At 41.9% G+C, this 14,770-nt stretch overlaps 1 protein-coding gene across 1 annotated transcript in view; it reads right to left on the bottom strand.

Annotated features, from left to right (window-relative positions):
- cybb (cytochrome b-245, beta polypeptide (chronic granulomatous disease)) overlaps positions 1-14,226 on the bottom strand; it is a 56,140-nt gene extending 41,914 nt beyond the window's left edge. The window contains exons 1-4 of the mRNA XM_070893403.1: positions 14,182-14,226; positions 6,457-6,552; positions 6,250-6,360; positions 1,362-1,446 (exon numbers count right to left, since the gene is read on the bottom strand). Of these exons, the coding sequence (XP_070749504.1) occupies positions 1,362-1,446; positions 6,250-6,360; positions 6,457-6,552; positions 14,182-14,226 (337 nt within the window). The remainder of the gene's footprint in view (positions 1-1,361; positions 1,447-6,249; positions 6,361-6,456; positions 6,553-14,181) is intronic.
- Between the last annotated feature and the right edge of the window lie 544 nt (positions 14,227-14,770).

Below are 14,770 nucleotides of genomic sequence, written 5' to 3'. Positions count from 1 at the left end.
TCCCTTGATATTAGGAATTGACTGCCATGATGCACTGAGCATGATTGCAGACGATCTGTACGTTCATGGAGTGGAATCCTTTTCAGTTTCAGTAAACCTCTGGATTGTGTAAAGGTGCTTGCAGGGCGACGTATGTACTGACAAGGGCACCATGAACCGTGGGGAAGCCAGCAAATCGTCCAAAACCTATAGCCCTCTCATTTTGGATCTCCCTGGTCATTGGGAAGTTTATGAAGTCCATACAGCATGTATACAGTGCATTAATCACCTGGCAAATGCAGCAATATGTAGCGTGCTGCGAGATGGAGCATATGTCCCCCGCTGATGCCTGAAAGGAGCCGGAGGCATAGAAAGCAAGTGCAACAGTCACCTTCACCTCGACGGGCAGTGCAGTCCTGTTGCCGCTGGTAGGCTACAAGTCTGCCTGTAGGAGCTGGCATATCTCTGTGACCACCTCTTTTCGGAAGTGCAGCCTTCTAATGCATTGTGCCTCAGAGAGCTGGATGTTCCCTGTAAACTCGTGGGGGGTAAGGCACTCCATACATCTGCAACCTCTTCGATTACATTAGAAATGATCAACAATAAGCCTTCTTCCAGCTTTAAGCCGTATGGCAATAGCAGCCAGGATGAACGGCTCCCGACCTAGCATGGCCCCCATCTTTTAAAATGTCCTTAAATGTCCTTTATAAAACAAACTAGAAAGTCACATAACTTCACAATCAAAAGTATGCAGTAAGGCAGCGCTCTTCTCCCAATCCTTTTAATCACTCACAACTGCCACTTTCTCCTTCACTTTCAACATGGCGCCGTTAGCGCCTGGTGTGCCCTGGGTCTGTCTGGTTTTTCTGGGCGGGTTCTTGGGCAGATGCTAAATCAGGCGAAATGCTTGAAAGTTTTGCCCCGGGAGCTGGTGCAGTGTGCACGATGATTTATGTCACCCAAATGGTCAAAACAGTGGTGGAGTGGTAAGTTTTAGCCCCACTGCAAAATACCATTGCTGAAAGTTCCGCACGGGCACAAAATCTTGTGCGCCTCGTTTCACGCCCCCCAAAATTGTTTTTTTGCCCCACCGAGGTGCTAAACGGGCCGCAAATCAGCCAAAAATCCAGCCCTTGATGTTGCAGCTAATGGTCCTTATAGTATTATACTTTGTTGCAAAGTATTCGATTAGTTCCTCCAAAATTGTTTGATTGATTAAATCCGAAGTTTCTGTTTTACATTTGACACAGAAAAGTGCACATTTGTTGCAACTGATTTTGTCTGTATTCTTGACTTGAATTCGGGAAGAAATAAAATCTCCAAATCAGAAGGCTTATGTATAAAACAAGCCACAATGGTGTAAAATGCTCTCTTTAATTTACCTGTATGTACTGCAATCATGTAAGCTACCAGCTTATGGAAGGAGATGTTCTTGTCCAGTTGTCTTCTGAGAGTTCGTCTGCAGCACTTTAAATTAAAACAGAGGTTACAGAACACAGTGACAGGTGGGTATTTAGACAGATTGCACTGCTGGTATCAGCATTGCCTGGAACATGTACACACCCAAATAAAGTGCACCAGAAGTCATGTCTCAGTTTTTTTCACTGATCCCTGTTGAATTTCCTGCTATACTGTCAATAATTGCTTGTCTCTCTCTCTCTTTGAATGTAATGGGGACTAGATCAGAAAAATTATTAAGAGAGAGAGATAAAAGAGACAGAAATAAAAAGTTTAAAAAAATAATTTTATAATTTTTTTAAATCGCCAGCAATAATTAGAATCTGAAGGAATGGGACTCCATGCTTGTAAAAGTTAATTTTCAGTGCCAGAGAGGTTGTTTGGTAGTAATTATGACTTATCACACTGAGGATTCAAGAAAGAATACATTTAAAAGCAGCAAATGAAATGTCAAGGCTCTAAAGCAGAGCAGAGTTTTGGGTAAAAATAAACAGAGTGGGTCAGGAAGGGACAGAGAGAGTAACAAAGGTAATAGGACATCAGTGACTACGATGACACCAAGAAAGAATAGAAATAACTCAAAGCTAATGGCTCTATATCTGAATGCGCAATGCATTCGTAACAAAATAGATGAAGAAATAGCGCTGATAAAAATTAATAGGTTTGATCTAAAGCCATTACAGAAACATGGTTGCAAAGTGGTCAAAGTTTGGAACTAAATATTCCAAGATACTTAACTATTAGAAGAGATAGGCAAAATGGAAAAGGAGAAGGGATAGCCCTGATAATAAAGGTTGGGATAAAGACTGTAGAGAGAAAGGATCTTAGCTCCGAAAATCAAGAAGTAGGATCAGTTTGGGTGGAGCTAAGAAACAGCAAGGGAGTTGGTGGGAATTGTTTATAGGCCCCCAAACAGTAGTTGTAATATAGGGCAGAGTATAAATCAGGAAATTAGAAATGCATGTAATAAGGGTAATATAGAAATCATGGGGGACTTTAATTTACATATAGACTAGGCAAACCAAATTTACAGTAATACTGTAGAGGACGAATTTATGGAATGTATACAAGATAGTTTTCTAGATCAATATGTTGAGGCAACAACTCAGGAACAGATTATTTTAGATCTTGTGTTGTGCAATGAGAAAAGGTTAATTAATAAGCTTGATGGAAAGGGGCCTTTAGGGAAGAGTAGCCATAATATGATGGAATATTATATGAAGTTTGAAAATGATTAAGTTGTATCTGAAACCAGGGTCTTAAATCTAAACAAAGCAAACTAAGTAGGTATGAGGGGCAAGTTGGCTAAGATAGATTGGGAAACTACACTAAAAGGTATGATGATAGAAAAGCAATGGATAGTACTTAAAGAATGAATACATAATTTACAACAAATATACATTCCATTAAGGCACAAAAACACCACAGGAAAATTGGTTCGAACGTGGCTAACAAGAGAAGGTAAAAATAGTATTAATTCAAAGGAAGAGGCGTATAATGTTACCAAACAGAATAGTAAGCCTGAGGAATGGGAGGATTTTAGAATTCAGCAAAGGAGAACCAAGAAATTGATAAAGAAAGGAAAAATAGAATATGAGAGTAAATTATTGAGAGACAAAAAAAACAGACTGTAAAAGTTCTATAGGTATGTAAAAAGGAAAAGATTAGCGAAGGTAAATATGGGTCCCATACAGGCTGAGACAAGAGAAATCATAATGGGGAATAAGGAATTGGCAGAGGAATTAAATAATTACTTTGGGACCGAAATTGCCCCCCTCCTTCAGATCCATTACCGCCTCTAAGAGTTTCCGACCCATCCCATCGGGCACACGCTGGCCCCTTACCATCCGGCAGTGACCCCTTTCTGCCCCGCGAGGGAAATTTCCCCATGGGAGCAGAGCCACCGCCGTTGGTGCCTCCGACAGATTTTCCTGGTGGAAAGCTTCCAGTAGACGGCGCGACCGCCCTTAAAGGGGAGGGTGCAACACTGCAGCTGCCATTTTATTTGAATTGTCGGCCAAAACTGAAGTTGGTCCGACAATGGTGGCCACAGGCTCATCCGGGCCGCCAACATGCAGCCCGGCACCCCTACTTGGGTGCCGGACTGCTGGCCCAGCCAAAGCCCTTCTTGGTGGCCCAGTGGGCATCACTAAAGTGGCTGCAGAGCTCGCAGCGGCCCTCCCCTTTAACTGAAGGGCAGGGTCGTTGTGACATGTCAGATCGATGTGGCATGTCCACCACGCGTTGACATCATCAGCGTCTCGCTGACATGCTCAGCGCGGGCTGATGACAAAGCTTGCCTTCTGCCCCGCTCTCGACCCACTTCCACCCTGCAGCCACCCAAAACAGCGCCTCATCACATTGAAAAAGAAAAAGAGAGTAATTTTGCTAGATTCTCTGCCACGGAAGAAGACACAAAAAACTTGCCTCAATGCTATTTCTACCGCAAAATCCAGACCAATATATGTATATTCTGCACATGGTCTGTTTTGGGTTACTTTTGTATATCTTTAGTATACAAAAAGGAGGGAGAGAGAAAACGGGTAATTATAGACCAGTTAACCTGATATCAGTAGTGGGGAAGATGTTGGAATCAATCATTAAGGATGAAATAGCAGCACATTTGGAAAGCAGTGAAAGGATTGGTCCAAGTCAGCATGGATTTATGAAAGGGAAATCATGCTTGACAAATCTTCTGGAGTTTTTTGAGGATGTAACTAGTAGAGTGGACAAGGGCGAACCAGTGGATGTGGTGTATTTGGACTTTCAAAAGGCTTTGGACAAGGTCCCACACAAGAGATTGGTGTGCAAAATCAAAGCACATGGCATTGGGGGTAATATACTGACGTGGATAGAGAACTGGTTGGCAGACAGGAAGCAGAGAGTCGGGATTAACGGGTCCTTTTTAGAATGGCAGGCAGTGACTAGTGGAGTGCTGCAGGGCTCAGTGCTGGGACCCCAGTTCTTTACAATATATATTAATGATCTGGATGATGGAATTGAGTGTAATATCTCCAAGTTTGCAGATGACACTAAACTGGGTGGCGGTGTGAGCTGTGAGGAGGATGCTAAGAGGCTGCAGGGTGCTTTGGACAGGTTAGGCGAGTAGGTAAATACATGGCAGATGCATTATAATGTGGATAAATGTGAGGTTATCCACTTTGGGGGCAAAAACACGAAGGCAGAATATTATCTGAATGGCGGCAGATTAGGAAAAGGGGAGGTGCAGCGAGACCTGGGTGTCATGATTCATCAGTCACTGAAGGTTGGCATGCAGGTACAGCAGGCGGTGAAGAAGGCAAATGATATGTTGGCCTTCATAGCAAGGGGATTTGAGTATAGGAGCAGGGAAGTCTTACTGCAATTGTACAGGGCCTTCGTGAGGCCCCACCTGGAATATTGTGTTCAGTTTTGGTCCCCTAATCTGAGGAAGGCCATTGTTGCTATTGAGGGAGTGCAGCGGAGGTTCACCAGACCGATTCCTGGGATGGCACGACTGACATATGAGGAGAGACTGGATCGACTGGGCCTGTATTCACTGGAGTTTAGAAGGATGAGAGGAGATCTCATAGAAACATATAAAATTCTGATGGGACTGGTCGGGTTAGATGCAGGAAGAATGTTCCCAATGTTGGGGAAGTCCAAAACCAGGGGACATAGTCTTAGGATAAAGGGTAAGCCATTTAGGACTGAGATGAGGAGGAACTTCTTCATTCAGAGAGTTGTTAACCTGTGGAATTCCCTACCGCAGAGAGTTGTTGATGCCAGTTCATTGGATATATTCAAGAGAGAGTTAGATATGGCCCTTACGGCTAAAGGGATCAAGGGGTATGGAGAGAAAGCAGGAAAGGGGTACTGAGGTGAATGATCAGCCATGATCTTATTGAATGGTGGTGCAGACTTGAAGGGCCGAATGGCCTACTCCTGCACCTATTTTCTATGTTTCTATGCTTCTATAAATACATATTCTAGAGGTGAACTACTCCCATAAATGAAACACTATTGTTTGGAAGTATCCTGCATAAATATGCTTCTAGCTCTCCCAACGGTTTCGCGAGTAAATGGCATGCAATTTAAACGGTTACAGCACAGAAACAAGCCATCTTATTAAATCTGCACTGGTGTTTTTCTCCAAATAAATCACCTAGTCTAAACCCAGTCTTCTACTCATTCTCAATACCCTTTAATATTCCTCTCTTGTAAGCAAGTACCTAATTTCTTTTTTAAACAACTTGTAGCTTATAATTTCAAATTTTAATGCCCCCCCTTTTATATTTTCTAACCTGCCCTTTAAAAGACTGGCCACTTGGGTGAGATACTGGAGGGGCCTTCGCATCCATGGAATCCTTCTTCGATACTTGTCAGTGCCTTCAATGGGTGAGGAATAAAGGAGATAAAATATTTCTGTCCTGAGGTACAGTAGTTGGCTACTGAGTTAAGAATAATTATTAAATTAAATACTAGAAACAGAAATAATCCTCGTCAGCAACACAGTGATGCAAATTTGTGGTGTTCTTGTGCGTTGTGCATTGACTGGTAACACAGAATGTTACCTGTACTTCCAGATTTCAACTGAATGGGGCACAAGCACTGAAACTAAAAACAAGGAGGAAAATCCTGCAGACTTCTCTCAGGCTATTCCAAAGGCTGCATCTAAAGTATCCTTGTGAGGAGCCTGAATGCTCATCACCTGCCCACCTTCTCAAATGAGAAACGACGCATGACTTAAAGACAGGGGATGAAAAAGTATATAAAAAAGGATGAAAAATCTACACAGTTTTGTGCAATCGTCCAGATTTTTTAAACTCTTACCCCACAAGATCCTCTCAGGAATGACAACAGATTTCGGCATACTGGCAGCAGGATCAGCATACAATTAAAGTTCAAACATGCAGCAGGTGCTCTAGCCCATGCCAGAGCAGACTAAATAAATAAAAAGGAACACACATGAGCAACAGTGGACGTGCAGGAAAGAAACTACCATCCAAAATAGCGGTGTCTAAAGGCATGCAAACTTACTCCAACCAGCTCTCGTGTGTAATAAAACTTTTGTCCATCTTCATACACGAAAAAGTAATGCACAAAGAGAAAAGCATTTATTCCAAGCCACACCAGCTGCAAACAAAGAGAAATGAACACAGTAAGAAATGATGTCACGTAGGGCTGAGGGAAAGAGTATTTTCTAACCTTCTGTGGCTAAACTTCAATCTCTCTATTTTCATTGCAACCTTTTTCCCTCTCTATTTTGTTGATATTCTCATCCTTATTTTCAAATCTCTCCATGGCCTCGCCCCTCCCTATCTCTGTAATCTCCTTCAGGCTCACAACCCCCCGAGATGTCTGCGCTCCTCAAATTCTGTCCTCTTGAGCATCCCTAATTATAATCGCTCAACCATCGGTGACACGTCAGCTGTCTTGGCCCTAAGCTCTCGAACTCCCTCCCTAAATCTCTCTGCCTCTCTACCTCTCTTTCTTCCTTCAAGACCCTCCTTAAAACCTACCTCTTTGACAAAACTTTTGGTCATCTGCCATAATTTCTTCTTATCTGGCTTGGTGTCAAATTTATTTTTTATCTCATAATACTTCTGTGATGTGTCTTGGGACGTTTTACTACATTAAAGGCATTATATAAATATAAGTTGTTGTTGTATTATTGTGGCCATTGCTCCTCTGAACTCAACTTTCTCGTTCCTCTAGACGCTTCATGTCCAGCATCTTACATCAACCATCCTGCTCCCTGCATCTACACTGGGACAGATTTTTAGCTACACCAAATGAACATAAAACATTGCCTTGGTGGTGCACAGATCAGGAATTTAAGGATGGAGGATTGCACATCCATAACAGATCCCGGCCAACTTTCCCTCCATTTAAATTAATGGAGGGAAAATCATGTGGGCTGTATTACACTGTCGTGCAATCCTCCTCGTCCAATTTTCCTCATGGCACTTGGTAGAGGTGGTAACACATGCCCAGGTGGTACAGAGAAAAATCTACCCCATTATGTGGAAATCCGGGCTCATTGCACCCTCTCCTACTCTAACTGATTGTTTCCTAGTTACTTCATGGATTCTTTGCTTAAGAATTCATAGCAACCCATTGCTATTAAGAACTAGTTGATTTATTAACAAAGGTTTAACAATCACACGACACATGTGTAGTGTTAGGCAGTGTGGTATTATACTCAGGTCTTGTCTCTGTGAGCAATTTCTTTTTTTCTTAACTGCCCAGAATGTCTTAAAAGAAAACACAAGGGCACCCCAACATAACAGCAATTGAAAAACACCAAATAAAATATTAGAAATCTGACTGATCTTTCTCATGCTGATCCCCGGATCTAAATGGAAGCAACATTTCCTATCAGCAGCTCAGTGAGGCATGGTACGATTTTGGCATTCTAAAGGCAATTTTAGGAACATTGCAGGAACAGGAGTAGGTAATTTAGTCCCCTGAGCCTATTCCACCATTCAATGTGATCATGGCTGATCTGTATCTTAACTCCATCTACCTGCCTTGATTCTGTAATCTTTAATAGCCTTGCCTAGCGAAAATCTAGCAATCTCAGCTTTGAAATTTTCAATTAACCAAACCGCAACAGCTTTTTGGGGGAGAGAGTTCCAGAATTCCTTTGTGTGAAAAAGTACGTCCTGACCTCACCCCTGAACGGCCTAGCTCTAATTTTAAGTTTATGTCTCCTTGTTCTGGACTCCCCCCACCAGAGGAATAGTTTCTCTCTATCTACCCTATCAACTCATTTAATCATCTTAAATACCTCAATTAGATCACCCCTTAATCTTCTATACTCATGGTAACATAAGTTTAGTCTATGCCACTTGTCCACATAATTGAACGCTTTTAGTACATAGATAAAACAATCAATCAAACCTATCAATCAGTATAAATTTCAAGGACACAAAGTGGCCGCATTCTATGTTAATAAGCAGCATCACCTCGCATTTTATGTTACTCAGGAAATATCAATGCTGATATAATGGGGGTAATTTTAAACCCCAGAAACAGGTGGGTTTGGGTTGAGTGGGATGTTAAAATGTAAAAAATCTCAAACCCGAACCCAATCACCTCAAATCCTCCCACTTCCGGCTTTAACAGAGGTGGGGCAGTGGGGTGGCGTCGGGATAGTGACGGGAGACCAATCCGCTCCCAAGAGGCAGGTCGCTCATTTAAATATTTTAATGAAGATGCGTGCCTCAGATTTGACCTGTCTTCCTCCAGCTTTACGACTGGCCATCCGGGTTTCCCAGGCCTTGGGGAAACTCGGCCCTCCAAGCAAATCTGTTTTGTACTCCACACGATCGTACCCTCCCTCTGATTGGAACTCCCGATCAGACACCCCACCCATCGGACCATCCCCATGATCACCGACCCCCCTACCATGATCACCAACCTTCCCAACCATCTCTGCTCCTTATCTCTCTCCGACCCTCCATGATCATCCCGCTCCACCCTCGTGATCTCCAACCTGAGGAGCAGGAAACCTACCTGCTCCTGGGCTGTAATGTTCCCTGCCCAATAGGGAGCCAAACCTGTCAATCAGGTTAGCTTCGGGTGGGGAACCTGTTAGAAAAAAAACCACGCATGCTGTGGAGTTAAATCCCCACAGCATTTCGACCCGAACTCGACCCCGCCCACTTGGAAATCCTGCTCCAGTAAAAATCATAACAATGAGTCACCTCCATTGACAACACATCTTCCTGTTATCTGATTAATCAGAACAAACAATATGACCTTCTTTCTCACAGCAAGAATGCCTCCGTTCTCAGCTTGTGGTCTCAAGAGAAAAAGCAGCCTTCATTTTAACATGAGCCATTTCAGAAAAATCATTTTTCATTCCAAACATATATATACATCTAAAAAATGAAGGAAGAAACATATAATAGCACAATTTGAACCAGAATGGACCTTAGGTTTGTCACAAAGCATTCCATTAAACCAATGGCAGACAGACCAACACAACTGATTGGGTAGAAACATGATGAAAATCACACATTTTTTTGTCAGACTGCTTGCCCGACATCCAATTCTGGATGAGTAGAAATGTTCTCCAATTAAATATTGGGAAGACCGAAGCCATTGTTTTTGGTCCCCGCCACAAACTACGTTCCCTAGCCACTGACTCCATCCCTCTCCCTTACATCTGTCTGAGGCTGAACCAGACTGTTCACAACCTTGGTGTCATATTTAATCCGGAAATGAGCTTCCGACCACATCGCCTATTTCTACCTCCGTAACATCTCCCGTCTCCATCCTTGCCTCAGCTCATCCGCTGCTGAAACCCTTATCCATGCCTTTGTTACCTCTAGACTTGACTAGTCCAACGCACTCCTGGCTGGATTCCCATATTCAACCCACGTAAAGTTGAGGTCATCAAAACTCGGCTGCCCATGTCGTAACTCACAACAAGTCCCGTCCACCCATTAACCCTGTGCTTGCTAACCTACATTGGCTCCCGGTTAAACAACACCTCAATTTAAAAATTCTCATCCTTATAATCAAATCCTCCATGGCCTCGCGCCTTTCTATCACTGTAATCTCCACCAGTCCTACAACCCCCCCGAGATATCAGCGCTCCTCTAATTCTGCCCTATTGATCATCCCTGATTCTAATCGCTCGACCATTGGTGGCCGTACCTTCTATTGCCTAGGCCCTAAGTTCTGGAATTCCTTGCCTAAACCTCTCTGCCTCTCTACCTCTCTCTCCTCCTTTAAGACGCTCTTTGACCAAGCTTTTGGTTACATGCTCTAATCTCTCCTTATGTGGCTTGGTGTCAGATCTTTTGTCTTATAATACTCCTATGAAGCGCCTTGGGGCGTTTTACTATATTAAAGGCGCTATATAAATCCAAGTTGTTGTTGTTTTAAAACGTTCACTGAAACTGAGCCAAGAAAATTTCTTATAAATTATGGGTGACATTTTCTGAGGCCCTGCACCATGGGCTGGGCCTTGACTGCAGTGTGCAGCTTATTAGAAAATCACAGGTGTATTGCTGGGTCTTGAAGAATTTCGCCCTATATCTCTGTTCCTGGCCTACTTCCAACAATGGATGGATACATCAACAATACCCTTTAAAAGGTCATGCATCATCAGTCCATCTGATCAAATGTAAAAACGCAGAGGTTACAATATAAATAGCAATGGCAGTATAAGGCAGACAAGCGGACAGCAGTGGAATTATATTTTTATTTGTAGCCTATCACGGCCAGCAACCAGGATCACCCCCATACTACCTGTTACAGTATATAAGATGGCTAGGATCAAATATTAAATGTGACTGCTGCAGATGATAATTGGTAAGTGCTAAGATTAACAATAGCCAGCAAAAGTTGTGATTTTTTTCATTGGGGAGGCCTTCTCCTTTAGAAAAATGGGACATGTCCTGAGAATATGTACTGTTCCATGACTGGGATGTTGATGCGGGAATAGGAGAAGGGCGCTGGTTTGACTACGAGGCTTCTCTTTTTATTTCAGTTGGTATAGAGCAGTGGTATCTTCATGGGGTGTATGGTGTAGGCATCGGCTCCCCAAGGCTTGTTGGACATTATCTGGACATAGCGTTTTAATATTTCTCACTGCAGAAAAAAAAGCTGGAAGCCTTCTGTGGGAGGGGCCCAGGTACTTTTCCATGCTGTACTCAAAATCCACACCTGATGGGCAGGGGTGGTCTGGGAAGTTACAATGGCCAGGATAAGGCAACTCATCACAGGTAATGGGCAAAGAGGGTCCATTGTTAAGCAATGTGAACTCGTCAGAGATAGATCAGCAATGTAAGCTGGTCAGTGATCAAGTTATTACCTGGATGAGATAATCCCGAGAGACGGGAAACCTGAACAATAGAAAGCCATTAAGCCCTAGAATGGTTGGAAGCAAAACCCCATCAACCAGCCATCAATGGAATACCCAGAGCCACACAAACAGAAAGCCTCAAAACAAGGACAAACTTTATTCGGCCTGAAAGGGCAAACAGTTTTGGGATATAAAAGGTGGCCGTGTGGCCACATATCTTTCTCTTGCTCTCGCTTGCTTCACCTCTACAAGAACTAAGCACCCCGTCTGGGATGGAGAGAAGAAACCAGTATGGAACCAGAAGAGACACGTTTTCACCAGGAGAAGCAGCGAGTAAGCCAACGAATCGGTGAGCATCATTCCTGCCCACGCATCTTTAAGATCACAGCCACTGTGTGAGGAGGTGGCTTGTATTCTCCCAACCAAGCCTTAGTAAGGGTTTTAGTGGAGAGGTTTTGCTGCAAGGACCACAGGGGTACGCCCAGCCGGTCGGTACAGATTCGGGGGTACACTGTGGATCCGAGCAGAGGGTTTAGACGTTGGGTACTTCGCGATAGGGGCGGTTTAGACATGCATATTGGATTGTACTATATCATCACTGTGTTTACTTGTAGTTTTGCTGTGTTGAGGTAGCTTTAATAAAGCATTGACGGTTGAGACCGAGATATTTGTCTGTGACTCATTCATCTGTTCAGTACAGTAATCACTCCCAGGTCTAGAACTATTGTAACGTGGGGGTGCGTCGAAAACACCTAAAGGAAACCGCTTACAATGGATTCCTACTCTGAGGTAAGGAAATAGTTGTTAGTGACTCAGGAGAGGCTCAGACGAATGACTTCAGCAGCTGTCAGGGAGGGTTGTGGTTGTTTCCTGTCATCTACCTGCAAATGCACCGTATTACAAGAGAGTGGGGGTGGGGGGGGGAAGCGCGATGGCAAGGTGCAGAACATGGCCCCCACCATTAAGTGTAAAAGACTAACAGCATTTTGCAGCAAGTCCTGGAGTAGAAAAGTAATGTATATTCAAAAAGTTAAAAATAAAGAGCTGTCTTGACATTGCCAACTTATCACTTATGAGTGATAGTAGCTAAACAGCAGCTCCGAAATCGATAGCACCAGATTTTTACAGGGACAGTTGAATCCTTATTTGCACCCTGCACTACTAGAGGAAATCTGGGTGCAACACCGCCTGACATCCCTTTTCATGTCATTTAAATCCTATGCCCTCTTCAGGCACAGTCAGGTACACACACCAGAAAAACCATAGAGGAAGTTTGGGTGCCGTGCAAATCAAAAGCAGAATGAGAAGTAAGGATTAGCATCCATTTGCTTCTGCATTACACACACTTTTAGATGTTTTTGGGAGCAGGATATAGGGAAATCATGTTTTATATCTCCTACGTAGCACATACTGGTATAAAATGATCACACTTCACCACAAACTGTTATGTTAAATTTAGTTTCAGAAATCTTGACCAGAATAAAAATTAAAAACTCCCTATTTCACTTTATAAATTACACCAATCATGATGCAATGTGTTTACCATACCTACTTGTGCTATTAATAAAGCCAATATTAATTGCTGCAGGATAACATTTTGTACAATTAACACTTGAAATCTATGCACTTCAGGTTATAATGTTTATGGAATGAAGCTCTCCAGACACCTCTGTAATATAATAAAGATGCTTATCAAAAATTTGAAGAACATTTTAAAATGATAGCTCTCATCTCTTGAAGATATTTCATCCCAGGATGTGGGCATTGTTGGTAAGGCCATCATTTATTGCCCACTCCTAATTGCCCTGAGAAGGTGGCGATGGGTCACCTTCTTGAGTCCTTACACTATATTTCTGTTATTCTTTGTGGCTTGCTAGACTACTTCAGAGGGTAGTTTAGAGTTGACCACATTGATGTGGGACTGGTGTCACATACAGAGCAGATCATGTAAGGTGGCCAGGGTTCCTTCCCTAAAAGGACATTAGTGAACCAGTTGCTTTTTACAGCAAGCTGATAGCTTCAAGATCATTTTTTTTACCTTTTATTACCAGATTTTTTTAAACTGAATTCAAATTCTCAAACTACCATGGTGGGTCTGCACTTACACTCTCTGCACTTATAACTAGTCAGCCTCTGGATTACTAGTCCAGTAACATAACCACAATGTTACTATATTAAACAATTGTTTTCTTTTTAAGATTTGAATGCTATAAAATCAAGTATTAATAATAAACATTTGACACTCACTAATACACCAGCACCTGTCGAGTCTATGTTCCCTCGCTAACATCATGTGTAACATTACCTTCATTAAAATACACTTTCTGTTTGTTCCTGCCATTGCAGATTTACTGTTCTGCTTGTTATTTGACCAGTTTTACCGACAACACATTAAATTTCATGGCAAAGTAAAGGCATCCAAGGGAAATGTTTTAAACTAAATATTTAATATCCATGTATTTAGCTAAAGCAGCGTTAGAAAGGAAACATTTAATATCCATGTATTTAGCTAAAGCAGCGTTAGAAAGGAAATTGAATTTCCAAATGAGAACAATTTATGTAAAATGTTATTATAATTTCTCCATCTGTTCGATCAAAGTGTTTTGATTTATTATTTATTTTCTGAAGAGCAAGCATAAGCATCTTTGTTTTACATATTTGCATGTCTATTAAAAAGATTACTAATAGTACTAAATGAGCCTTTATCGTTGTCTAAAATAGCAGCTACAAATTAACAAGATATAAATTTAACCTACCACAATTAGCTTAAAAAAATGAATCTGCACGGTCTTCCTTTTCATATTTATATTTTAATAAAAATAAGTTGTTTACAAAGCCACAAAAGGTTAAAATCACCAAACAATGAATGTAACAAGAAGAATAAATCAACATGTAAAAGATTGGAACATTTCCCCATTGCTTTTTACATTTGGAGTACTTACAATCACAAAGATGGAAACTCCCTCATTTACCAGCCAGTTTCCCATGCTTGAAGTAACTAAGAATTCAAACAGTTCGCAGATGTAAATTTAAGCAAACATATAAGGAAGTGAGAATTTTTTCTGTGAGTTTCACATCCTTCTTCTCTATTGGGCAAGAAATTAAATGAATTAAACTAATTACATAGCTTAACTATGGGTACTCTGACAAAAATGAAACATTTTTGGCCATAATAGATCATTTATTGGATTCTTTCTTGCTCGCCACAGCACAGACATGCTTACAATTGGTTAGGGCTAGGCATTTCTGTAAGTAGCCGAGAGTACACATCCCAGACTAGCTGATGTGGGTGAGTTGATTGTTGCCCCTGTCTTTGAATGGGGACCTGTTTCACAGATCAGTCAAGATGTTTGGACCTGATCAATAAGTCATACCATTCCATTCAACTACTGTCATCCTGTGGGGCTGCTTACAGTACATATTTATTTGGCACTTGTACTTGTGTGGCTAAATAATATTTAGAATTCTATGAATGGCCGACCATCTAATTTAGTTGAGAGAAATGCAATTTAAACTTTTTTTTGTTCTGGG

This window comes from Pristiophorus japonicus, chromosome 11 (assembly GCF_044704955.1).
Source record: "Pristiophorus japonicus isolate sPriJap1 chromosome 11, sPriJap1.hap1, whole genome shotgun sequence".
Lineage (NCBI taxonomy): Eukaryota > Metazoa > Chordata > Chondrichthyes > Pristiophoridae > Pristiophorus > Pristiophorus japonicus.
The sequence above is the reverse complement of the archived record's forward strand: the minus strand, read 5'-3'. Positions and strand labels throughout refer to the sequence as shown.